Raw genomic sequence first — 26489 nt, forward strand, 5'->3', positions numbered from 1 at the left:
AAAGTGCATCTTTCATCAATAATTCATTTAATTTTCTATTAGCTTACACCCCAAAATCACCTAATTATCGCAGTAAAAGAATGCGTCCAGTCATTAATTCTTCGCAATTGTAGCGGAGGGATTTCAGTTTCTTACATCTGAAGAGTATATAATGAATTTCTCTTGTTAAACGTTTCGAGTCCAGATCTATTTCCAGCTTGACAGATTCTAAAAAATAATTCCGCATTTGTACTTTTCACGACGCACACCTATGATGTTGAATACCTATGGTCTTTTTAAACCGATCTGCTAATAATTTCAGCGCTTGTTTGTATTCGTAACTATCATCCTGAACGTCTTCGAAGAACAAACGCGACGAGAAATGCGTTAATGGCATCTGAGGTTTCAATATGAGATCGATTTCATCGAATTTCAATGCTCGATCGATTAATAAGTGAACGGTCAAATTTGGAAAGATTTTTCGCATATTGCTCCAATTTTCGCTTGTAATTTCCGGTAAATTTTCCGACGCACCCTCGTTTTCGTTGAGGATTATTTTCGCTTTGACAAAATTATGATTTTCCGTTTGTACCTTGACCGCGAAGTCGCAAAAAATCCAGTAATCAACAGTCAACTCTCGCAAACTGACGAATGTTTCCAAACAACTCGCGAATATCCATCCGTCAAATCTTTTTTTCGCGTAAGCCGATGAATAGCGCACGTTCAATTCGACCAAGCAGGTTGAAGAGTTCATACAAGATGCCAAAATTTTTGAGAAATCGATCGCGTAAAAGTTGGCGTTGCTGAGGTGAAGCGTTCTAAGATTATGTTGGTACCTAGAAATAGAACGTTCTCCAGACGATGGACACAGGGCCGCAGAATAAAAGGAGGAAGAGGCGCATTCGTCGCAAAGAATAGTAACCGGCAAATTACTTACTTTATGAATCGAATCAGAAAGTAGCTAAGTTTTCGCATGTGAAATATATTGTACCAATCGGAAATTTTTAAATGACTTAGCTGGACGTAACTGTCGTAGAGTATTATCAAATACCGACCGACTTTTTTCGTTAGGTCGTCATATCTCAAATGCGACCATTTACTTTGGCTCAAAGCGGGTGTCGCCCAACTTAAGTCTAACGACTGTAAATACTTGTGGTAGTATCTCGTAAGGAAAATAGTGCTGGGCTCTAAAAACAAGTCCGACGAAACTACGAAATTATATCGTAGGCATAGACGGACAAACCTGTGAAGTCAGAGTCGATGTGTACAGTCATTTTACGCCATAAACCGACGTAGTCCATCGCGTTCCTCCATTGCGGACATACCAACGTACATGACAGCCTATCCCTTCTGCCTAAACTTTTATATACCTCGCGCAACGCTAATTCAGGGACGTACCTCCAGTCCCGCATTGGTCCTGTTTTTTTGGCGGTGGCCGCTTGTCATCATACAACGATTTCAAAGGATTTTCCTAAGTTTTCAGCTGCTTCGATACGTTCGTACATTCGATTTTTCACGAAAAATTAAAAAAAATGAAACAAAAAGTGACAGGTTCGGTCGTCGAAAAACAAAGATTGACAACAAACGGAAAGGTAAAAAGTGACCGTTCTGGTTCCGTTTTCTTTCATTATTTGATACTAGACGTGGGCAAAGTAAAAAAAGTTAAATTCAAAAATAAATTAAAGTTATCGCTATGGCCAATTTAATGTTTATTTACTTATATGGTGTCTTACAATTTTACCTCAATTGCGTCAATGGAGGAAAACTGGTCGGCTATTGCCCGCACGTCTTCCGTTGCAGTTGAGAAGCAGAATCTGTACACACGTTTATTTGTCGTCGATCGGTTTGTGCAGTTATGTACGAGAGACCGAGAATTGGCTCGGTTGGTAAGGCGTTGACCTGCCAATTAGAGCTTGCCGGAGGTTGTGAGTTCGATTCCCACCGGAAGCCTGGGGTGTTGTTTGCGTGAAAAATTGTATTGGGTTGATTTTCCTCGGCGGATGCCGGAAAATGGGTGTATAATCTAATTGAGATAAACCCAATTAAAAAGTAACAAAAAAATTATGTGCGCCCAAAAAATTTAGTGTTTCTTGGGACGGTTTGATCTTTAATTACGTCTTCCCATTACTGCTGAGTTATTAAATAAATAGGTTTTTCATGTCTGAATAACGTACGTATATTTACTTGTATTATTGCGCCTTGCAATGTCCTTTTGTATTATTAGTCTGTCAACTGGGTTATATACGAATTATTTTTTAATTTCGCGGTTACATACCACGTTTCCACCGCTATTCGATTTGGGTTGCTTCAAATTTGACAAACAACTTAATTAAACTAAATAAACGTTGATATTTTTAGAAATATTATTTTTTTATGCATTTGGCTTTATTTTGGGATGTTAAATCTGTCACCTCAACCATAAAAAAACACTGCAAGTAAAAAACTAATACAAATATTAAAATTATATATTATTTTATATAAATTAGAGTAGCTGTACACAAAAATACTGAGGAGTTATATTAAACACGTAACAATAATAGCAATAGTTATTAATTTAGATTTACTGTCATAGAAAAAATGTAATTTAGAATTCAGTCAAGGCGAATTCCGGGGCCATCCCGTCAACATTTTTTATTGCAAATAAACAAACTAACCAATAACGACAGAGCAGTTTTTAATGTGCACTTTCAATCCATGGTTCGTAGTGAAGCCCTTGCGGCACAATCTGCAGACGTATGGCTTTTCGCCGGTGTGCGTCCTCAGATGGACCCTAAAGGGCGTGTTCTGACGAAAATTCTTGTCGCAGTACCCGCACCTGAACGGTCTCTCGCCTGTGTGTATCCTCTGATGGTAAGTGAGGGCGTAATTGTGCTTGAACGCCCTGCCGCACTCGGAGCACACGAAGGGCCTGTAATCCGTATGGGAGACGAGGTGCTTGTTGAGGTGTACCATAGTGCTGAAGCTCTGACCGCACATGTCGCATAGGCATTTCTTCGACGCCCGATTAGTCGCCTTCGCCTGTTTTCTGTGTGCCCTCTCCACGTGCAACTGGAGTACTCCCGGAGTCTTGTATGCCGTTTTGCACACATCGCAATCGTACTGACGCCCCACTGCAGCGTACGACACCACGTGAAACCTAACCTGGTGACTGATCAATGATCTGTGATGAGGGAAAGTTTTCGAACACACGACGCAAACGAAAGGTCTCTCCGTCGAGTGCACTAGTCCGTGTTCTTTGAGTTTCCTCTCGTTCGAGCACGATTTGCCGCAAACTTTGCATAGGTACACTGACAAGTGGACGGCGTACAGGTGAGTAAGCAAATTCGAACGGTAGGACGTGCGGTATTGACAGATGGGACAGTTTAGTTTACCGTTTTGCCGGTGCGCCGTTTGATGGCAGCACAGTTCCCTCAGAGTTTTAAACGGCACAGAACACACGCGGCATACGTGTTTAGGTTCGTGGCGAGCCAGGTGGCGTCGGATCTCGTCCTCCGCTTGAAATTCGGCCGAACACATGTGGCATACGTAGGCTTCCGACGTTTCGTCGTACGCGTACGTGATATCCTCCTGGAATTCGATCGGTAGGTCACCGCTGCAGTGCGCTTTCGCATCGTTTGGACTGTCGAAATGGAGGAGACACTTTTTACACTTCCATTTGCTACGGGGTCGGGTCGGTTGGCTTCTAATCGCGGCCCTAAAAAATAATTTGCTTGTCAAGCGACAGTTCTAAAGGTGCGGACAAGCTTAACGTATCGGCACCATTTGTTGGGTGTTACGCTAAAAAGGAAAAACGCGACTGGAGATATTTCATGCACGATGACAAAAAACAAACCGATGAGCCTAAAGTGATGCTGCCAATAATATGCAAAAATTGCAGAAAAAAAAATCAAATAGTCTCTTCTTCAGGCTTTTGATGTTATGAATTTTAATTCCTTCTTGTCTTGTCTTGGTGTTATTGAAATGACTTATAATTTAATGAATGGTGGTCAAGGTCGAGGGACAAATGACAGCCTCTTATTCCAGAAACATTGCTCCGAACATTTTCGTGCAAAATGAATTTGCAGAAATCTGATTGACCTTCAATATTCAAATATTTTAAAAAATTTTACTATCATTTAAAATAAATTTACTTGATACACATTTACCAAAGTTTCATTTACAGTGAGTGATTATGGTTTACTTACGGTATAGCAGCACAGAAAGGAACTTTTTCTACCCTGGGACAAGAAAGTCACGTGGTAAAATGACGCTTTTGCAATGGTCCTGTCATGTAAATATTTTGTTTTTTGATTTACTCTAATTTTGTTTATGCAATAAATATTTTATTCTATTATTGTTTTTATAAAAATAGATAAATAATAAATAGATCTATTTATTCAATCATTCAAAACAAATTATTTCAAGCATAAGGGAAAAAAGAAACTTCATTTGCTTGACTTCCAGGTGTCCCGCTCGTAGTCCCACTTCGACGACAGGCCCGTGATTGGGTTCACTTGCAGGTCGAGCATCCTCCTGAACTGTAGCTCGCGGCTTTCCTTGCTAAAGCTCTCTGGCATCCCCACTTGACGGGACACTACGGTTCTCAGAAAATAAGATAGCCAAAGCGATACCGATATCAGCACTAGGGCTATGGCCCAAGAGGTTTTCCACTCCCCTGTCGGCGCGTGCATTTCCGTGAACGTTTGACGAAACGAAGCCCTGAAACACAGTCAGACACTGAGTTGTTTTTTGCATAAATTAAGTGTCTTTCAGCATGAGAGAAAGTTTTATGTATGTAACTCGGTTTAAAAAAATATGGAATACGGCTTTTGGGCGGGGCCCGTGGTAATAAAAAATAAACGCTCAAAAAAGGGAATACTTTTAGCACTACTTCCTTTTTCGGCCACCATCCTTACCGCTTTAGGATTTTTTGTTGTTGTTTATTGCTATCTTTTAGAAACACGAAGCTAGACACGAAAAAAGTAGTGGCGCACCCTGATTTTTCCTTTAAATATCAATCTCGGACGCCACTGGAATGCATAATTTTATTTTGATTAACCCAAAAAGTTTTGCAAAGTCTGCTAAAATGTTTTCGAGTAATTAATTAATATAAATAGGTTTATGCGTTTTCTAAATATGTCATTTACTATTTTTTCTGGTTGATTATTTAATTTTGGTGCCTGCTTCCCTTTGCTTATGGATGTCCCTCTAAAGCCAGTCCATAATGTGTGCAATATATGCTTGTCCACATCGTATACGTTTCGAGCACTTACCGGTAGAGCTGTTTCTTTTCGTCTTTAGTGAGGTTCTTCCAGTCGCCTTTCTCTTTCTCGCGTAAAGCGCGGATCTCCGCGGTGGGTTCTTTCCATCTGACGGCCGGAAAAGGGAACGTCGAGTTGTCCATGTACCTCGGCTGCCCGTTGGAACCGAAACCCACGACCTCCCGGTTGCCGATTATCATACGATCGTACTCAGAGATTCGGGCTGCCGGAATACGGAAAGCTTGCAGAGATCCCCGAAGCCGTGTCCCCAAAGCCGTCCTCAACACCGCCGAAAACATTGCGCCCCCGTCAAATTATATTTTGACGTACGACGGGCCGAAGCCTACTGCGCAGTATCGGTTGGCCACGTGTTCGAATATTAACCTAGTCAAATCTGGTGTCACAAAGGTACTTTAGGAAGCCAGGTCGTAAAGTTAAAAAAGGGCCTACCGAAACACCGCCATTTTTAATTGAACCATTTTATTTAATTTACCATTTAATGCATATAGCTTTAGGGAAAGTAGGTGATTGAACAAATTGAATGGGATTATCCAAGGGTGGTCATTAGCATGCAATGCAACAAGATTATTACTATTATTATTAGTCTCGGAATTTAAATTCAGGTAAAATTGTGGCCCGTAATAGAAAACAATTTTATACCTACCTGTGTTTAATATTCTTTGGTTAGTTAGAAGTGTATTCAACACACGGGTTTTACATTTAAAAAAATTGACGAAAGGCAAGTTTTAATGGAATCTTTTAGAATTCGGAAATGGCGACTGGGATATCTAGAAAAAATTATGATTTACAGAGAACAACAAAGGCCAATTATTTACTTGGAGGAAACCTGGTTCGACATTTATGATACCTCGGAAAAGGGTTGGGTTGACTCAACTGATATCAAAAAGAGGTAAAAGAATAACTATTTTGCATGATGCCTCTAAAGATGGTTGGATTCCAAATGGACCATCTCTGTCTGCGAAAAATATTAAAGATTCTTCTCTGGATTACATTGCATTGTCCATAACTTTATAATGGACAATTATTATAATGATAATTATACAAACAATCTAGGGCATACAGTTTAAGGCTTCCACCTTACCACCGAAACTGCCAAAACTAACCAACTGAAATCCGCCATTCGTCGTAACAATGTTTTTCCCCGTGTTAACTCCGATGTCCAATGAACTAAGTTTAGTTGACTCATTCCATAACAAGATTACCGAAAGGTGTAGGAATAATCAGTTATGAGTGGCAAATTTCATTTATTTATATTTTTTTTGTTGATATTATTATTATTTATGATCACACTGCCAGTTTAATTTGCACAATACTACTTGTCAAATTAGAAAACTGCGAATAATTTCGCTTACAAAACGAAATAATGGTAAAAGTAAAATAATGCCACAAAAAAAAACAGGTGCTGTGGGAACGAAAAGAAGTTATTTGCAAATTATTGACAGATAATTTTGTGTCACGAACGTTTCGTATATACGGAGTGTTCGACAATTTACATCATATAATTTAATTCGTTTTTTAATTAGAACGCATCGGTCTGAATTATCGTCTAACATTAGAGTCGTTCATAAGTACAGTAACGTCAGCAATCAATGCTTCACAAAAATTAGACCAGTAGTTGAAACTAGGTAACGGATGCGGTCTACAAATTATAATGCAAAGACTGTAATGAGGAACGTTCAGTCAAAACGATACCTTCACAAGAGGACCTCGAGCCACAAACATTCGGTTAAAAATAACAATGCCAAGTGCTCCCCTCTGGCTCAAAGTTTTTTAGAAAACATCCCACAACGATAAGGTTCTAACTTCAGAAAACAATTATCAGAAATGCTACATATCATTTTTTTTTATTTATGTAATGATACCAAATTTTAATTATACCGAAAATTGTACGTTAAAAATATATATGTACGGTAATACTTATTCTACCGAGAAAACTAAGTATTATTAAATTATATGACGTAAATTTGATGGCGCCCTGTATGAATGAACCGAATCCTGGCCCTTCACTCGGCCTTGTGGGCATTCTTGATGTGCGCCTTCAACACGCTGGCAGAGACGAAACTTTTTCCGCACACGGTACAACAGAATGTTTTCTCCCCGGTGTGTAGCTTCAGGTGAACCTTCAAGCTGTGGTTCTGGGTGAACGCTTTGGGGCACAACGTGCACTTATACGGTCTCACTCCCGTGTGTCGCCTTTCGTGCAGCCTGAGGGTCGTCGAGTTGGCGAACCCAACTCCGCAGTACGGACATTTGTACGGCTTGAGGCCGCCGTGGACGTTCATGTGGTCCTTGAGGCTGAACTTGGAGTACAGCTTTTTACCGCACAGCTCGCACACGAATTTCGAATCATCGCCGTGCTTATTCTTCGTGTGGATCTTCAGGTATTTCTCGTCGAGGAATTCGACCGCGCAGATCTCACACTTAACCTTGCGATAATGATAATATTTATTAATACCATTTAGCTATAATCACAATACTAAACTCATATAAAATTGAATGTAACACAACGCTTATCACTAATACCACAACAAACTTCTTTTTGGTATAAGGAATCAGGTTTACTTTCGATGCAAATAGTGAAAAAAATGTCGTTATAGGTTAAGTCGGAAAAGTGTGGAGTAATAAAATGAGAGGTTATGGTCAGTTAGTACTTAGGCGTAGATAATCTTTTTACAATAAATTTATTTTTTATCTGTCCGCTACTGATAAAAGTGCAAGCCACTTTTTTCACACTTTTTATTTTAAAGCTAAGATTTTAATGGAGCTTGTTGGAAGACATAAATATAACCGGTGCCCGCCAAGCTTGTCAACAGGTATTACCGTAGCTTCGGAAGTGGTCATGAATTCGGACGTTTTTGAAAACATCGTTATCAAGCTATTACAATTCAGCACGACGAACGGGCGAAACGACATTCAGCAAGGCATTAACTAAGAAATGTGGGATCTTGACTACTTGTTTATTTTTGTATATTTTAATTTTTATATAATACATAAAAAAATTTCAACCTTTTGGCACTCATTTGAAGGAGGTTTTATTACTTCCACGCGAACAATTCTACGTTGTCGTATATTCATTATTTTGTCTTGAATTTTTAGGAATTCTGCTAACGGTTGGTGCTATACAGGCTTTAAAAGCACGTAAAGCATCTGTCAATTGGGTTACACGAGTGACGCGAGCGTGACAAATGGGCAACGGGTGAAAAGACATTTTTTCACAATAATTAGCAAAATTTAATAAAATTCAACTCAAAGCAGAACCGTACCCTGCTTTCAACGGTTTATAGCGACCAAAGATTTACGTATATCTGTAAATATATCTAGTACAACCCTTTTCCTTATATCACTTAACAAAATGTAATTCGTTTTTTGAAAAAAAGGTATATTTTCGAAGCTGACACTTGAAAGAAAGATATGCTTAGTATGTACTGTCGTTTCTTGTTGTTGTCCACCATTGTGGAGGAAAGATATCTCTCTAACAATAAATATGAATAGAAAAAATATATATTTTTTGATTTATTTGAATAATTAAGCTTGTTGGGAAAATTTGAATCATAAAATTCAAAATGCCAATTGTATAGTATGAACCAATATAAACTGGATTTACTGCAGTAAAACTTAAATCGTTACAACTAAGGAGGGCTAGCAAGAAGACAAGCAGCAATGTTGGCAAAATGAATCAGAAAATTCTGTTCATGTTAGCCTTTCAAACAAAAACAGGTATTTGATTGACCGTGACCAGTTTCTTGACAATTTACCTATTTTATACCCCTGAACATCTTGCTTGTTAAATATTGGCGGCAAATATCTACTAAATATAAATAAAAATTTTGCGTTTGGTTAGTTAACATCGAAAATTTGAAACACGATTGAAGCAGGGACACAAATTTCCCTTTATCTCCTTTTTAGTCCTTCGTAGTTGCAATGTAAACATACCTTAGACCGTTTCTTGTAGTCGAGGTCGTGCTTGTCCCTATGGTTTCTCAATGCGACGTGATCATAACACGGTCTACCGCACAAGTCGCACACGAACTTGTCCTTACCCGTATGTCGCGAATTGATGTGCAACCTCAGACTGTGAGAGTCGTAAAACGGCTTTTCGCAGATCTCGCACTTGTGCGAATACATTCTCAGGTGGCGCTTGTGGTGGGTGATCAGACCGTTTTTAGAAACGAGGACCTTTTTGCACATATCGCACTGGTAAGTCTGACGTTGAGGTTCGTTGTTAGTGTCGTGCTGCTGTGCCGATTCCCTCCGCCGAAATCGCTGCTTGTGGGCGTGGTTTAAGAAGTTGATTCGACGGTTGAAGTCGCGGTCGCACACGTCACAATGGTAGACGGTTTTCCCTTTGGGTAAGAGTTTGTCGTTCGCTTTGACCTTGAGTTCGTACTTTTTGGATTTGTGCCTAAAAATAGAGGTCGGTTAGATTCGGACGTGATCGGGATCGGCCGGCGACGTCGGCTTATTTTCCAGACCTATATTTCATAAGCGAAAATTTCAAGTGTATGGGTGAATGATTCGAATTAATACAATTAATATAATTAATTTGTCAAACCATCGAACCTACTGTACCGAACTTATTCCACGTACCGTCATGTTTGTGAACGAAGTGCCGGCTACTGCCGATGTTTCCATTTTCTCCTCTTCGTAATTTCGCCCTATATTTTGATGTTGCGGATAAAATACCACAATAAAGACGCCAGCGACATTATTTGTAGGTCTCCCGCTAATGTGAATTAGATTTTATTATTATTTATAAATATTTTATTATTAAGACGCTACTCAGATTATTATAGTTAATGATCTTCTATTTACTAAAAGGACATATCATTACTGTAGAAACAGATTAAGATAGATACGGATTCCTAACCAACCAAAGCAATTACAGACTCTACGGCAGCAACTTGTCTGAATAAACATTCATATCGCAATTTTATTTAACGAATATGGTATATCTGAATAATGAATTTATGACGATAACGAGCGAGCACTGAATTGCCATTTTTTGTGTAATATGTTCAAATTTGGAAAAACTGATTGTGAGATCTTATTACTTTATATATCTGTAATCTAAAACGCCTTAGATTGTTTTTTGGCATCACCAGACTTTAACTATACGGAGCGTTTAAAAAATCAGTGCGCCCAATGAAGCACAAAATCGGAAATAGTTAAAGCTCTTTTTATAAGAATAAATGTTCGCATAACAAGTTGAACAAAAACATTTTTTGGACCTCGGTTTTTATAAATTTAGCTTACCTTCGACTATGCGCAAAACACACCGCCCACAACTCGAAGAGTCACTACGGCTACTCCCTCTTAATCAACTATATCCCAACAAAAAGACCATCTTTTTAGTTTTTATTAAATTAAAATTACACCAACATCTCAACTCTTGTCCTTCTTAATCAGTCGCCTCGCCTCCCTCGCGATGATATTCTGGCAGTTCTTTGAGTGCAACTTCAAGTGTTCCCTGCGCCTAAATTCCTTACTGCACACGTCGCACCTAAACGGTTTGACGTCACTGTGAGTCTTGATATGCCTTCGCAAACCCTCTTTGATTTTAAAACAGGTGCCGCAATATTCGCAAGCGAAAGGCCTCTCCACCGAATGGGTCTTCTCGTGAACATTTCTCAGCGCGATCGCCTTAAACGTTTTGGGACAGAACCGGCATTGATAAGGCTTCACGCCGCTATGTCCCTTCTGATGGAGTCTCAACGCCTGACGGTGAGCGAAGTCCTTGCCGCAGATGTCGCACACGAACCTCTCCCGTCTCCCTTCCTTCTTACGGTCGTGATGACGCACCTTCATATGTTTGTGGAGCGACGCCACGGTCTGGAACATCCTCTTGCAGACGATGCAGTAGGTGGATGGAACGTCGCCTTCCACCAGAGGACGGTGCGTATTGATTTGGTGTCTGTGCATACTGGTGGCCAAAATAAACTTTCTCTGGCACACCACGCATTCGTACGGGTCGGTTTTGTTGTGCACCACGTTGACGTGATCGCTGAGGTTGTTGGGTGATGTGTATGACGAGCTGCACGCGTGACACTTATACGAGATAGTCTTCAGGTGGACCGAATTGATGTGAAAATTTAGGTTGCAAGCCAGGGGGGACTTGTAACAGCAGAGAGGACAGCATACCATTTGGTCGGGATCATGTTCAGCCATGTGACAGCCTAGGATGTAGGGTCGTAGAAATTTGAGGTCGCAGGACTTACACGAGTACGCGTGGACATTAAGGTGTTTCTCCACGTTCGATTTGGTGGCAAAACTCGAGTCGCAAACCTGGCAGATGTACCTCGCCGTGTCCTCGTTGAAGCTGAACGAATGTTGCGTCGTTTCCTGATGGACTTTCCGATGAAAGTTGAGCAGCCTGACGTTGGGAAATTCTTTTGAGCAAGCGGGACACCGAAAAATAGATTTTTTGAGACGGCGGGGAACCGACGCGCTTTTGGGGGGACCAAATTCCTTCAGTGGCTCGAATTTGACGTACCTAAAAATAGGCATGCACTTGATGCGTCCCGCTATTGGCGTCGATGACGCGACGTCGGTCATTCGAATGCCCAGCCATTTTGAGAAGCGAGAGTTGTTCACAGACTTAAAATGATTACCAAGTAAATTATTTCTGTTTTAACTACGAAGCCATCGATTAAAACTGAAAGGTTTTTGCACAAACGAGGTCGAGAGTTGCACGTACTTTTTCAAATGTTTTCATCAGCAATAGGAATACACAGCTTTTAAAAATTTGAAAATACGTTTATTCTTGGGGTATTTGTACATAATTGTTATACAGGATATTTTAAAATTAAAAATTAAATATCACGAAACTAATCAATCGGAAGTTTATTTACATCGCTATCGGTACATTTAATTTGAGCACATCAAATTAAATAAGGCATCGAAGTACGGCACAAGGTCTTTCACAACCGTAGCGGGTACGATTGCAATTTAATTTTTGAAGGGCGCTAATTGCTGATACAAAGCCTCTAGCAACATAAACGAATATTTATTTCGAATACTATTTACATAACAGTTATAAAAATATCTTAAAACTAAATGTCTCCGACCATGATACATATACATTCTATTTATAGTAGAAAAATTCAGACAAAGGTGAGTTGACAAATTATGACTACTCTGAGATGACAAGCGAGCAGAAAAGTTTTTAGACTCACTCACATCATTGACTAAGATGGTATTTTGGTCGTAAAAGCCCTAGGAATATATTTCAATAAATAAAGTTCATCAAAATATAACCGTTATTTCTTATCCCGTAGTCTTATTGTCTCTTTATATGTACGTTTGCTTGACAGGCAAATATTATCTATATATTATTAAGGTGTACAGAGTGCCCCTTTCTCGACACTTTTTCTATTTTTAAATATAAGGAGGTATCCAGCAAAAGTATCGAGAATTGGACACCATAGACCATTACTTGGAGTATTAATCCGAAAGTTGGACAGTAAAAATACAGGTTTGACCAGGTTTTTGATTTCTTTGATAGGAAACAGTTTTTGAATGAAAAAAATCTTTATAAACACGACTCCTAAATTTATCGGCTTCGAGATGCAAAAAAAATATATTTTTATTATGATTTTACTATTACTCTGATTTGTATAAAATTTAGTATGTACAGCTTTTAAACATTACTAAAGGTTTACAGCTCAATATTTTCGAAAAAAGAGACAAGCGGGAGGCAAAAGAAAAAAATATTTTCGAAAAAAAATGTTGACTTCAACAATTTCTAATTTAATGCCAAAATATTATTAAAATGCTTTTCTTCTTCCGCCACTTCGACCAACTGAATATTTAAATTAAAACCCCAATGCAAACATACAACAAATAGTGTAAGAAATTATATTTTTTAATGTGTCGAGAAGTTGGTGGTATTTCGTTGGGTCCTATCCAATGCATCAATATATTTTATATGAATTTATAATTCCTAAAAAGTGATTTCCTATCAAGTGTTAAGGTTTTCCCGAAGAACCCAGTCCTGCATATGTTCAGCGAGCCCGGACGTTGTCAACTAGGGAGTTTAATAATTTAATTGTCACCGAAACCAGAAACCAAACACTTTAGCAATTAAATTCTGTTCATATCATCCATACGTCTTCGTCTTCGTCTATCGACACACGCCAACCGGAACCCATTTAATAATCAACTCCTGCATAACCCGTACAATTATTACAATGCATGTTCAGTGCGCCCCTGGACGTGAATCCGCTGCCACAAAAGTGGCATACGTAGGGCTTCTCGCCCGTGTGAATCCTCAGGTGAATCCTCAAAGGTGCGGCCTGACTGAAACACTTGCCGCAGTACCCGCACGAGTACGGCTTTTCACCGCTGTGCACCCGTTCGTGCATCACGAGATAGTCCTTTTTGGTGAAGCTCTTCTCGCAGTAGCTACACCCGTACGGCTTGAACCCGGTATGCACCCGCTCGTGGATGATCAACTTGCTCCTTTGGGCGAAACCCTTGCCGCACGTATCGCACAGGTGCTTCTTTTCGTGTGGTCCAGTTTTGAAATGGGTCTCGTCCAGATGTTTCTCTAGACTCTCCGGCTTGCTGTAATGCTTGTTGCAGTACGGACATTGATTGGGCAAAAGTTGCCCGTCGATTGGCACTCTGTGCGTTCTCACTTGGTGCGTGTTCAGGTACCTGGTGTAGGTGAAGCTTTTGTCACACACGACGCAGACGAAAGGCTTCACACCCAAGTGCTCGTTGTTGTGTTCTTTATAGATCAAGTGATCGTTGAAACCTTTACCGCACGTCTCGCAAAAGTACGCGAACTTTTTGAGGTGGACGTAGTTTATGTGTATGAGCAAAGCGCCTCTTTTCGCACTCTTGTACGAACACAGCGGACAGTTTACGTTCCCGTCCTCATTATGAGCCGAAGAGTGACACCCCAACTGATACGCGGTCTTGAAACTCTCGTGGCAGTTCGCGCACCGGAACTGATTCTCGTGGTTTTTTATGTGATCCTCGACCTCATTTTTCTCTTGGAACTCGGCCGAACACGTGTTGCACACGTACAAGTCTTGCGCGAACGCGTAAGTGTGCTTCTCGAACGTTTCGACCCTGACGTGCGTCTTGCGGTGAATTTTTAATTGACGAAACGTCGCGAACACTTCCGAACACTTTTTGCACGGCCAACTCTTGTGCGAAACGTACTGACGTCTCTGGGCGTTTTTGCGATTCCTGCGACTCTTCGAAGCCAATATCACGTACTCCGAATCGCTGTCCGAATCTTCCTTTTTGATGTTGAGCTCATGGTGGATTTGAAGTTTCGAAACGGCCGTTCTTCTCGTCTTCCTCGTGCGCCTAAAAACAAAATCCATTACGCAACGTAAATGATATTTCAACGACTTAATGACCGCCAATAGTAGGGTTATCTTTCACAACTTGCGTGCCTACGATTGCCATGTGTTTATAATGGCAATTTTGTATCTATCCAAAATGTTTGACGCTATAAAATTAAGTTTGCAATTGATGAAAAAGTAGCTAAAACTTGGTCTTGGTTATGTTATTTATTTTAAAAAATCCTCGAAGGATTGTGGTCTAGCAAATCTCCACAAAAGTAGAAATAAGGAAATTAGACGAAAAAAGATCCAGACCTGGGCCCTCCACAAAGATGAAGTCGTAATTTTTATATATTAAGAGATAAACCTAACCTAAGGTAAATAAATTTGAAGTAAACACTGTGGGTGCATAAATAATTAAAAATGAAGATTCTATTAAAGGAGTTTTGAAGGAATATTTTGTTGAAGTGATATTATTTATAGGTATAAAAAGGTATTTAGTTACATCGAGATAGTGTCTACAAATATATAAGATAAGATTTGGCTACATTGACATCAAAATTTTTGAACAAGTTTTCTTGAATACTTGCGATTTAAGTACAATTATTTTCTGATAAACCCTCTCGTCTGCTTCTCCAAAGATCTGTTTGGAAACGGAATAATTGTATTAATAAAATCCCAGGCCGGAAAGACTATGTGAAATTTGAATGTAGCACGCAAAAAAAATCGCAAGGGCAAAAAATGATTGCTATTAGAGCGTCCAAGGGGTAGAAATCAAAGGACCCATCCTATAATAAAATTTATTAGTCGGGCATCAATAAATATTTCATTAAAAAAAAAACACAATAAATAATACTTCAATCGTACTTAAACTCAGAGAGATTGCCACAATTTTTCTTGTGCAGCTTGAGACCTTGGTTCGTAGTAAAGCCTTTCGTGCACAAGTCACAGACGTATGGCCTTTCGCCGGTATGAGTCCTGAGGTGCACCTTAAATGGCGCCGACTGCCTGAAACTTTTCCCGCAGTACTCGCAAGAGTACGGCCTCTCGCCGGTGTGTATCCTCTGGTGGCAGTTCTTCTCGCCGCTCTTTGAGAACCTTTTGCCGCAGAACTTGCACGCGTACGGCTTGTAACCCGTATGCGTCCTCATGTGCACCACCATTTTGTTTTTGTAAGAGAACGCCTTGCCGCAAGTATCGCAGAGGTACTTCATCTCCTTGGGCTTTTGCGGCCCGGTGTGCACCAGCTCGATGTGTCTCTCGAGCGACGTTTTCGACAAGAACCTGTTGCGACAGAAACTACACTCGGTGCCGTGGTCCCTGCCCAAGATCTCCACACGGTGCATCTTGAGTTGGTGCGTCACCACCGATTTGGAGTACGTAAATTTCGCGTCGCAGACTATACAAGTGAACGGTTTGAGTCCCAGGTGGACGTTCATGTGTTGCCGCCACAGCGTGACGCTGTGAAACCCTTTGCCGCACGTGGCGCAAGAGTGCATGTACTTCTTCAGGTGTTTTTGATCGATATGCTTGACCAGGAGGGACGGTTTGGCGAACTTCTGCTCGCACATCGGGCAACAGATCTGGCCGTCGTCGTCGTGGCTCTTGAGGTGAGTGCCCAGTTGCAGCAACGTCTGGAACTTCCTTGAGCAAATCGAACATTCGAAAGTCTCCGTGTGCGACTTGGTGTGTTGCTCCACTTCCGGCAACTCTTTGAATTCGGCGGAGCACGTGTTGCAGATGTAAATTTCCTGCGTATCGTCGAAATGGAACGTGTGTACTTCAACGAACTCGTTCGGAGCGTGGACCTTCCGGTGCTGTTTTAACAGTTTGAGCATGGGAAACGTCATGGGGCACTTTTTGCAAGCGTACGCTTTCTCGATCGCCGTGCACTTGATCCCGCACTGGTGCACGGCGAGTTTCGACTCCGACTTGAACTTTTTGCCGCACGCGTCGCAACGGTGCCAGCTCGACGGCTGACGATGGGATTCGGTCTTTGGCAGCCGGAAGTTTTCTTTGCCGCGTTTCATACGCCGGCGTAGACGCTTCGCACGCTCAGATTCCCTAAAACGAGACGCGTTAGTGGGTGAATGCGGTCGCGATATCTTAGAAGTGGCGCAGTCGGTAGGATCCCAAGGCTCGGTACTACCCGCACCTATTTCTACTTTGACTTCTAGTTTTGGGTTTCGACGAGGGCGTTTTCGATTTTTGGTGGAACTTTTCCCGCATAATCGTGTATACAACTGTACCGGTTCATATCATACACCAAAATCGAAATTTTGGAATAATGGATTTTAATTTAAAAAAATATAAATGTCAATATAAACAGAAATAACTAAAATAAATAAAAGCCCTTGGCCAAATTACTGGAAACGGCCGAAGTGACTAACGTTTTAAAGTGACACTTTGCCTACACTTGATTAGGTACAGTAAAACAGAATATTTCTAAAACTTACCTTAACTCCGTAACCTTAAGGACTTTTTTCTTCTTGTTTCTTTAGTTAAGTATCATGTTTTTATTCTTGATTCAGTTGCAGTAACACTTACCTGAATCAGATTATAGGAATAAAATCGTATTTCCTTAAGCATCAAGTGAACGGAATAAGTTAAAAAAACTGTCTTGCCGTTAGGCAGCGTCCATTTGGTTAGTTATTGTTGTAGATAAATAGAAAAAAATTGCAAATAGAAAACAAAAGAACTCTTGCTTATTTCCTGTCTAATCCTGCCTAGTTCTAAAATGACACTGAATTATACTGCAAGTGTCACGCGGACATTAAAGTGTTGACTATTTCGGCCTTGTTTAGTAAGTTATTTCTTTTTCTATTTTTATCGGGTTATGTATTGCTTTGTACTTTATGTATAACATATTTTCCGTTCTTCTGCTCTATAATTAGAAGCGAACTTGTATGCTGTCGTTTCGTTGGTTGGCTTTTTCAGATCACTACGTAAAACTGAGAGGCATATATATTCAAGGGCTAAAGAGCAGATTTGACAGATGCCTTTAGTTGTCAAATAAAACTGTTTCATGATATTGTTCAGAAACTCCTTATACTGTTACGGGCTGAAGTCTGAATGAACTCCGATGTTTATTTAGCCCTGATAATATTTTCCAACCTCTTCATCGGTATTTTGAAGACATAAGCTGCCTGGAGGGGAACTGTTTCTTTGCCAGGGATAAGGGGAAGGCGTTGAGAGATTTTTGGCTGAGAATCTTTTACGCGGTAGACAGATTAGAGTCCAAGAAAATTTGAGAATCGTTTGACACCGCTCCGCTTAACTTATCAATAGAAAATGAAAAGCCCTGATTAGAATTTTATTCGGTACAGACTATACAAAAATATGACTGGGCTGAACAAAATATTTAAACTGTTACTCTCACATAGCAGTTGAGTTTGTGAAACGTATATTAAAGCAGATCCATTTTTTACATCGGCAAAAGAAATGTCCTCTGCTCTAACCTGATAAAAAATATAAAAAAAACTCAAATCGTCACGATAAAGCAATTTTATTGGTCTCATTCGGTCTGTCCATATTTAATCATGTTATTCAACTGGTTCTCAGGACAATTCTTTTTATGGAGTTTAAGCCCCTGATTCGTGGTGAACCCCTTCGAACAAAACGTGCAGACGTAGGGTCTCTCGCCAGTATGGGTCCTCCTGTGTACTCTGAAAGGCGAGTGGTGACTGAACCTCTTGCCGCAGAACTCGCAGGAGTACGGCTTCTCCCCGGTGTGCACTCTCTCGTGGCACTTGAGGTAATCCCGTTTCGGAAATCCCTTGCCGCACCACGAGCACACGAACGGGTTGTCACCGGCGTGCACCCTCAAGTGTTCCACGAGCTTCGCCTTTTCGGTGAAGCTCTGACCGCACGTGTCGCACAGATGACTCTTCTCTTTCTTTTCCTTCTTCTTGCGTAGACATTCCGCCTGGTGCTGTTCGAGGGTTTCCTTTTTGAAAAAGTACCGATTGCAGCGTCTGCATTCGTTCTCGATGCGATCTCCGGTAGTACCGACCTGATGATTGCGCACCTGGTGCACGATGAGGTACTTGTGGAAGCAGAACGCTTTCGAACAAACCACGCAGACGAACGGTTTGACGCCCACGTGGGTGTTCTGGTGCTCTTGGTACACCTTGTACTGCTTAAACCCCTTGCCGCAGGTGGCGCAGTAGAACGGAAACTTCTTCAGGTGGACGTAGTTGACGTGCGCTTTGAAACTGTACGTGTTGTAGCTGGTGTAAGAGCACAAGGGACACTGGACCTTGCCTTGGTCGTCGTGTTTGATAGAGTGGATACCCAAATCGTAAGGCGACGTGAAGATGGCGTCGCAAGACTTGCAGGTCAGCTTCTCGACGTGAAGTTGGATGTGGTCCTCCGCTTCCTTCGTGTCTTGAAACTCAGCCGAGCAAGTCGCGCAAATGTACAGTTCCTGGAGAACGTCGTAACGATACGACGGCACCTCCTCGTCGAAGGTATCCGCGACGTGGGTCTTCTTGTGCACCTGGAGCAGTTTCTTGGTAGAGAACACCTCCAGGCAGATTTTGCAAGACCACGTGTTTTTTTTGGAAGAGGTTTTTCTCTTGGGAGGGGCGAATTCGCCATCGCAGCTCGTCCTGTGTCTCCGAAGTAGAGTTTTGGTGGGGAATACTTCGCGGCACTTGGAGCAGTTCCAGTCATTCAATTTCGATCTGTGGTTCGAATCTTTCTGCCGGACGGTTCGATTCGGCTCCGCCCTGAAATTTCGGTAAGGTTAAATCAAGTTTATTGGTTGCCGTTCTCGGAGGAATGAAAATCTTATTGTCTGAATTTTATTTTATTTCGCACTCATTACTTTTTAATTAATTAAAACAACGGTGGGGTTCACGCTAATCGGGAGTACCTACCAAGTTATTGCTGGAAAACTAGCACCACCACTGCCATTGTCGAAAGCGATGGAATTGGCGTGAAAACAAAACGCAACGACGTATAAAAACCCGATCTGACCAAAGGAAGTAAACGAGAAAACTTTTTATTTCTATACAAACTACAAAAATATGTAACATGTCCGATTGTCATTTCATTTAACGAAGTTTCGCCGGGCGTCGACGTGACGTTCGTCGTGGGGAAGAAGCCGCAGTATTAACTATTGTTGTATAAATTGAATGCGTGGCATTTAAGGGTTGGGGGCAATTAGGCGGACGTTTTATAAACCCATAAGTTTAAGAAAATGAAATTGCAAAATTTTCCATTTTTTTGTGAGCCTCAAGAATTGTTTTCAGAAGTAAGTTTTCATCCAGCCATCAGAAATGCGAACTAAAATTATGTATCGTAGAAAACACTTTTCACGATTTTGCGTCCTCCCTACGACAACTTCCTTTTCTTTTTCACCGCACAGCAGTGGTATAAAAGGCGGTACCACATAAGCACCGAATTGAGAGACCCGAAGGCTATGCTATGCGCGCCGCACGCGCACAACTGTTACGGTGCTGCTTCAGGCACTGGTTCGTGATGAAACCCTTGTTGCAGAGGTGGCACACGTACGGCCTCTCGCCGGTATGGGTTCTCAGGTGTACTTTGAACGGTCCGTCTTGTCGGAACCTCTTGCCGCAAAATTCGCATGAATACGGCTTCTCGCCGGTGTGAATCCTGACGTGTTGCTGCATCGTATCCTTACCGGCGAACGAACGATCGCAAAAGGGACACATGTGCGGCCTGATACCCTCGTGTATCGAACTGATGTGGCGTTCGAGACGGTACTTGGTCGTAAATTCTTTGCCGCAGGTGTCGCACAGGAAAATCTTCAACTCGTCGCACGTAGGCAGGTTCATCGGAGACAGTCCGACTGTGTGCTGTCTGATCTGGTGTCCGGACAAACTGACCGGGCTCAGGAACGACTTGGAACAGACCACGCAAGCGTACTCTCGTTTTGGATGTTTCAGGTGGACGTGAGTGACAAGGACGTTCTTCTTGGTGCACTTGTAAGAGCAGATGGGACACGTGATGAGGTTGTTCGGATCGTGCAGCGCGGAATGCACTCCGAGAGCGGCTACGCTCTCAAACGTATCGTGGCATTCGTAGCAAGTGAACTCCGGGTGGTTGTCGAGGTGAGCGTTGAGTTCAGATTCGTCGCCGAAGTAAGTCGAACACCTCAGGCAGGTGTACAGGTTTAGGTTAGAGTCGAAGTCGTACTGAGAAGTGCGTTTGCCGTTGGGTCTTCGGTGCGGCGGCTTGCAGTGCTTGTCTACGTGGAGCCACAGTTGGTCCAGGTCGGGGAACGTATTGGTGCAATCGTCGCATTGCCACTCGATGGCAGGTAAGGACGACCTAAAAAGGATCGGCGTTAGTCGCCGTGACGGTTTCGATCCGCGGCGGGAAGGAATACACGTGCTTGCACGCAATAGGGTGAGGGAGAGGAAAAAAAACAACCCAAAACAGCACTCGGAGTGTATTTAAAAGCAAACTGAAGATGACTTCGGTGTTAGTGTTGGATTTATTCCTCGTGTAGTGTAGGCTGAGCTGTTCGTTACTATTTTTGAGTGGCAACAACATTCTATTTCCCCGGAATGGGTGTGAAGGATGACGAGTCCCGCATACAAAGTATATGGGCAGATAATGGGATGCCGCAAATCTTAACCCCGGCATTTAAATCTCTCAGTACACTTGCAAGTGATTGCGGATTGATACTAGAGAAGTTGACTAAAGAGTGCGTCGCCTGACTGCGAGGGAGTTTATAGGGCAGAATAAACCATATATGAGTAGACATATAAATTGAAATATTGTGAAAAATGGTAAAAACACATCAATATTCGATTTAAGGATCCAAAGGAACTATTACGTAGATTCTTTTCTCTGATTAGACTCCATAGTAAGTAGACGAAGCAGGTGAGAATGCCCTCTCGATAGGCCTACAAATGGCAATACCACGTGCGTTGTTCTTTCCTACTTTTCTTGGTAGTGTTTTCTTCAACTCTCATTAAGCTTAGATGCCTCTTGAGCTGGCAGTGGCCTGTCAACAAACATACTGTGGTTCTTTTGTAGCTTAACAGATTTTCTGTAAATTTGGCCGATGGCCGGTCTTTATCTTGCCATGTCCATTTCCAGCTGAGGAGGATATGACATTTGGACTAATAGTCAGTGATGCAAACGGAACTATTGAAGTCGATATCAATTTTAGAATTTTGTTTATGTTAAGTGCCTGGTGTTTTTAACATGGGTCAAAAGTCTATTAAACTTATTTAACATAACTGGACGGTGACGACGAATTTCAAAGTTTTGGTGCATCCAGAGCATATCCTCCATACAGCTGGCAAATGTTGATCGTTAAACTTCAATCAATCAAACCGTTTCATTTTCCAGAGTATATACAAACAATAGTTATCCTACATTAAATAGGAATTGAACATACCTGCGGTGTGTAAAAAAAAATATGTATTCGCTTAAGTTACGGGACACCCTGTATGATTTGACGTTCGTGTATCGAATTAGGTTTGTCTACACTTGTCATAAGACAGATTTTTTCCAAAAGTTTAATAGACACTTATTAAAAATAAACAAATCTTGCCGACGCAATTTGCAAGTTGTCGATACGTTAGATAAAGTGAAAAATCTATTTCCACTAGCACAACCAGTAGCGTTGGTCCTACTCTGCACGGGGGCTTCAAAATTTAACAGAAGAAGCGTCAACGCATTCAATTTGTTGATCCAAAGTATACTACGACCTGATTCACCGGGTAAATCTGTTATCCTATGCCCGTTCAGTATAGTTTGTCTCAAAGTATATCGTGTTGACTTTAGCTTGCATTTATCAAAGTTGCCGAGGACACTTAAAGGAATCACGGACGGATTCTTAAATGATAATTTATTGTTTATTGGGGTTGGTTAGTTCACGATAAAATAACATTAACAATAACATTAAATATATGCAAAGTATACACGGTGTTCGGAAATTGAGTTCAGAAACTTTGAAGAAAGATTTAACGCGGTAAAATATTGGTAGTAAGTAAGGGTATTTTACACACAGCGCTGATTTGGTAAAAGTCATCGTTTCAAAATAAAAGTGTTTCAGAAATCTGTCGGTAGAGGGCACTTTGCCTAAATATTTTATTTATTTAGACTGACATTGCAAAATAGAACAGATTGCCTTAAGCAGGATCACAAATCCTTAAAAATTGTTACTCTTGTTTAGCCACAACTTGACTTTTTTATTCTAGACTCGAATTTTACCTGTAAATGTGATTTTAGCTGATAGGACTTAACGTAATTTCGAAAAGTCATTGTCACAATCCAACTGCTACTGTGACGGCCTATCAGGCATATCCAAATACTGAATATCGCGATATTGCTACGGAAGAGCAAACGGAAATGCAGATCAGGCACGACGGCTTTATATCGAGGCTTATCCCAATAGAAACACTCACAGAAGCCTTGGTGAAAGAGGATCAAACCTGATAATATGAATAAAAGGGGACCAAGAACCGCTGCAAGAGAAGAGGTTGACCAGTCAACGAATACGAACACCCTGTATACAAGATAGGCATAACTTAAACCGTTTTGTTAATGTCATCCTGAGGTGACCCAAACCCCGAAAACAAAGGTAAAACACTATACCTGAAATCTATCAGTAATGTAAACACGAAATAGAACAGTATAGAACTTTTGTCTGGTGGAGCATGAGCGGCCATACAATTTCTATTGTCAGTGACACAAAGTGGCATCCGTTCAAACTTACAATGCATTACAGAGTGGTGAACGGGCGAAGAAGCCTCCTCACAGAGTTTGAGCGATCGCCACAGCTCAGCGTACATTCGAGACTATTCAATTCATAATTAGAAAACAAATATACTGTGTGTACATGTGTTACGATGCTGCTTCAGGCACTGGTTCGTGATGAAACCCTTGTTGCAGAAGTGGCAAACGTACGGCCTCTCGCCCGTGTGAATCCTCAGGTGTACTTTGAAAGGTCCGTTCTGTCGGAACCTCTTCCCGCAGTACTCGCAGGAGTACGGCTTCTCGCCCGTGTGAATTCGCTCGTGTTTCTTCATCGTATCTTTCCCGGTAAACGACCTGCGGCAAAACTGACACACGTAAGGCTTGACGCCTTCGTGCGTGGCCCTAATGTGACGCTCCAGGCGATATTTCGACGAGAACTCTTTGCCGCAGGTATCGCATAAGTATATCTTGGTTTCGCCGGTCGACGGACGCGTCAAGTGCTCTCCCATCAGGACGCTCTCTTTCGTTTGGACTTTGTGTTTGTGCACTTGGTGGCTGAGCAAGTTGCCGGAACTCGGAAACGTTTTGAAGCACACGACGCACTCGTGCCCGTTGGAATGCGTTAAATGAATATGGCCGAGCAAGGAGTTTTTGCTGTCGCAACTGAACGAACAGAGGGGACAGGTAATGCGGTTATTCGCGTCGTGCTCGGCCGAATGAACCCCCAAAGCGGCCACGCTGGGGAACTTCTCCCGACACTGTCGGCAAGCGAACTCCGGGTGGTTGTCCAGGTGATCGGCGAGCTCCGACTTATCGTTCACGTAAATCAAACACTTGAGGCACAAATACAAGTTTAGGTTTTTGTCGTATCTAAATGGCGGTTTATGCTTTTTATTGAGTGGCAGGGATTGTTGTCGCTGGTGGGTAGTTTTGTGCTCCTCGAGCAGCTCCGACGATGCGAACACCTGGGGACATTCGTCGCAAGACCAGAAACACTTGTCCGATTTGGGGTCGCGTTTGTGGCTTGTTTTTTTTAATTGCTTTTTCCGGGTCGGCGGAGGCTCCGGGTGTTTTTCAGCGGCGATGCACGTTTTCATATGATCCAGGAGGGGTTTCAGGAGCGGGAACTTAAACTGGCATGTTTTGCATTGCCATTTGATCGCCGGCAGCGCGATGGAAGTCCTGAAAAATGCGAGTTTTAGCAATTCGTATTGTCGTATACAGTGCCTCCAGTACGGAGGGCTAAAAAGATCGATACGTTGTCATCATGCTTACCTTTACGTAGTAGTTCAAGGTCGTGCCCCAATTTTTCGAAAAGAGATTTCAGCTCGACGTTTTACTCAACGCGTTGCTTTTATTTTTGATTGATGTGATTGATACTGTTAATTTTTAGGCGAGTGTGCAGTTTATTTTTGGTCTGCCTCTTTTGTTTTTGTTATTTTCGGTAGGTTTCGTTTATTTATAATACAAAAATTATAGAATAGAATAGAATTATTCTGACGTGAAGTAAAAAGTTTTATTTTCAGAGAAAATTTAGAGAAATTTCAGTTTAGAGAGTTAGCCTGAGAAAACAGATCAGTGAAGTACACCTTAAGTTTAAACAATAGTATTGTTAGTTTAGTTTAGTTAGTTAAAACAATGAAAATGTGAGAATCATGTTTATATTGGGTTGTTCGGAAAGTCATTTCGTTTTTTTTGGGGAACATGAAAGACAGTTTTCGTAAAATGAATAAATATTTTATTAAATTATATATTGGCCATTCTGGTCCAACACCTTTTGCCATCTTTCTGGCAGTAACATAATTCCCCTCTCATAAAAGTTTTGGTCCTGGCTGGCAAAAAACTGTTTCAGGTGGTTTTTGACAACTTCATTTGAGGTAAAGGTTTTGCCATCCAAAAAATTTTGCAGGGGCCGGAACAAATAGTAGTCGGAAGGCGCCAGATCTGGAGAATATGGTGGATGTTGCAGTACGTCCCATTCAAGCTGTAAAAGTTTTTGGCGAGTGACCAAACTTGTGTGAGGTCTCGCATTATCCTGGTGGAACACTACACCCTTCCTGTTGATTAATTCGGGCCTCTTCTCTTTAAGTGAATCATTCAATTTGTCCAGTTGATGACAATAGACTTCTGAATTAATCGTTGTATTGTCCGGCAAAAGCTAAAAAAAAAACGATTCCTTTGACATCCCACCAAACGGAGAGCATCACCTTTTTTTGGTGAATGTTGGCTTTTGACACGCTTTGAGCCGGTTCATCTTTTCCGCTCCATGACCTCTTGCGTTTAACATTGTTGTATACAACCCATTTTTCGTCCCCAGTAATAATCCGCTTCAAAAATGGATCATTTTCTTGACGTTTGAGGAGCGAATCACACACGTCAACGCGACGACACAAATTTCGCTCCGTAAGGACATGGGGCACCCACACATCGAGCTTCGAGGTTAAGCCCATGCCTTTCAAATGGCCATAAACAGTCGAATTCGACAAATTTAATCTCTCACCGATCTCTTGTGTGATTATTCGCCGATTTGCATCAACTAATGCCTTTATCGCATCTTTGTCAGCTTCGACCGGCCTTCCAGACCGTGGTGCATCTTCGACATCAAAATTGCCGGATCGAAATTTTGCAAACCAGTTCTGGCACTGGCGTACTGTTAACACGCCTTCTCCATACACATCCGTCAATTTTTTTCTAGCTTGGACAGCATTTTTACCTTTTCTGAAGTAAAAAAGTAAAATATGACGAAAATGCTGCTTATTGCTCTCCATATTTAAAAGGGCACCAACCAAAAACTACTGCGTAGAATTAATAGAACTTTTTCACACACAAGCCTCGCAATATCAGCTCTCAAGACATATAATGGTTATGCGGCTTAAGTGTGAAGTTGGTTTCGAAAAAACGTAATTAAGTTCTCTGACGGGAAAAAACGAAATGACTTTCCGAACAACCTTATAGATGTTAGATGTTATAGATATGACATTGCATAGCAATTAATATTATGACAGACGTACATTATTTGTCACAACCTATCAACTAATGAGTTTAGCAGATTTTTGCTGATAATGAACCCGCTTAGAACCACTGCCTCTAAGCAACATTGTGGTTTATTTTCCTTTTTAGTCCTCCGTAGTCACAAAAAGTTGTTGTCCGAGTGATATTTGACATGACTACTTTGCGAAAACAATCAAATTCGTATTGCTTGTTTAACAAAATTGTGTCACTTTTACAATTATGAAACTGACAAATATTACATCTTGCATTGGAATGG

The 26489-nt window shown here is 41.4% G+C and overlaps 8 protein-coding genes across 9 annotated transcripts in view; all 8 read right to left on the reverse strand.

Annotated features, from left to right (window-relative positions):
* Positions 1 to 51: 51 nt before the first annotated feature.
* On the reverse strand, positions 52 to 1550 carry LOC132698383 (F-box only protein 39-like). 2 transcript variants are annotated; one of them, XM_060664403.1, is made up of 4 exons: positions 1223 to 1550; positions 917 to 1166; positions 265 to 815; positions 52 to 207 (listed from the first exon to the last, which is right to left on the reverse strand). In XM_060664403.1, exons 1-4 carry the CDS (start codon positions 1389 to 1391, stop codon positions 65 to 67), a joined length of 1113 nt encoding a protein of 370 aa, XP_060520386.1. In that variant the 5' UTR covers positions 1392 to 1550; the 3' UTR covers positions 52 to 64. The 2 variants fall into 2 exon arrangements, with proteins under 2 accessions (XP_060520386.1, XP_060520385.1); XM_060664402.1 differs by having other exon boundaries at positions 917 to 1187.
* Positions 1551 to 2628: 1078 nt separating this feature from the next.
* On the reverse strand, positions 2629 to 4120 carry LOC132698688 (gastrula zinc finger protein xLCGF3.1-like). Its single transcript, XM_060664882.1, has 2 exons — positions 4110 to 4120; positions 2629 to 3673 (listed from the first exon to the last, which is right to left on the reverse strand). The coding sequence occupies exons 1-2, from the start codon at positions 4118 to 4120 to the stop codon at positions 2629 to 2631; spliced, it is 1056 nt and encodes a 351-aa protein (XP_060520865.1).
* A 48-nt stretch (positions 4121 to 4168) lies between these two features.
* LOC132698548 (cytochrome c oxidase subunit 4 isoform 1, mitochondrial-like) lies at positions 4169 to 7234 on the reverse strand. The gene is made up of 2 exons (XM_060664693.1): positions 5232 to 7234; positions 4169 to 4677 (listed from the first exon to the last, which is right to left on the reverse strand). The coding sequence occupies exons 1-2, from the start codon at positions 5516 to 5518 to the stop codon at positions 4404 to 4406; spliced, it is 561 nt and encodes a 186-aa protein (XP_060520676.1). The 5' UTR covers positions 5519 to 7234; the 3' UTR covers positions 4169 to 4403.
* Positions 7235 to 9174: 1940 nt separating this feature from the next.
* LOC132698689 (myoneurin-like) lies at positions 9175 to 9872 on the reverse strand. Its single transcript, XM_060664883.1, has 3 exons — positions 9805 to 9872; positions 9251 to 9642; positions 9175 to 9185 (listed from the first exon to the last, which is right to left on the reverse strand). Exons 1-3 carry the CDS (start codon positions 9870 to 9872, stop codon positions 9175 to 9177), a joined length of 471 nt encoding a protein of 156 aa, XP_060520866.1.
* Positions 9873 to 10622: 750 nt separating this feature from the next.
* On the reverse strand, positions 10623 to 11792 carry LOC132698690 (zinc finger protein 595-like). Its single transcript, XM_060664884.1, has one exon. The coding sequence runs from the start codon at positions 11790 to 11792 to the stop codon at positions 10623 to 10625; it is 1170 nt and encodes a 389-aa protein (XP_060520867.1).
* Positions 11793 to 13330: 1538 nt separating this feature from the next.
* Positions 13331 to 16765, reverse strand: LOC132698691 (zinc finger protein 585A-like). The gene is made up of 4 exons (XM_060664885.1): positions 16692 to 16765; positions 15404 to 16600; positions 13426 to 14558; positions 13331 to 13359 (listed from the first exon to the last, which is right to left on the reverse strand). The coding sequence occupies exons 1-4, from the start codon at positions 16763 to 16765 to the stop codon at positions 13331 to 13333; spliced, it is 2433 nt and encodes an 810-aa protein (XP_060520868.1).
* A 1285-nt stretch (positions 16766 to 18050) lies between these two features.
* LOC132698692 (oocyte zinc finger protein XlCOF6-like) lies at positions 18051 to 19933 on the reverse strand. Its single transcript, XM_060664886.1, has 2 exons — positions 19929 to 19933; positions 18051 to 19266 (listed from the first exon to the last, which is right to left on the reverse strand). The coding sequence occupies exons 1-2, from the start codon at positions 19931 to 19933 to the stop codon at positions 18051 to 18053; spliced, it is 1221 nt and encodes a 406-aa protein (XP_060520869.1).
* LOC132698693 (zinc finger protein 91-like) overlaps positions 19289 to 26489 on the reverse strand; it is a 90203-nt gene continuing 83002 nt past the window's right edge. Inside the window, exons 8-9 of the mRNA XM_060664887.1 lie at positions 23432 to 24463; positions 19289 to 20836 (exon numbers count right to left, since the gene is read on the reverse strand). Of these exons, the coding sequence (XP_060520870.1) occupies positions 19960 to 20836; positions 23432 to 24463 (1909 nt within the window). The 3' untranslated portion in view covers positions 19289 to 19959. The remainder of the gene's footprint in view (positions 20837 to 23431; positions 24464 to 26489) is intronic.

The sequence above is a fragment of the Cylas formicarius genome, unplaced genomic scaffold, assembly GCF_029955315.1.
Source record: "Cylas formicarius isolate icCylForm1 unplaced genomic scaffold, icCylForm1.1 PGA_scaffold_2__14_contigs__length_35257938, whole genome shotgun sequence".
Lineage (NCBI taxonomy): Eukaryota > Metazoa > Arthropoda > Insecta > Coleoptera > Brentidae > Cylas > Cylas formicarius.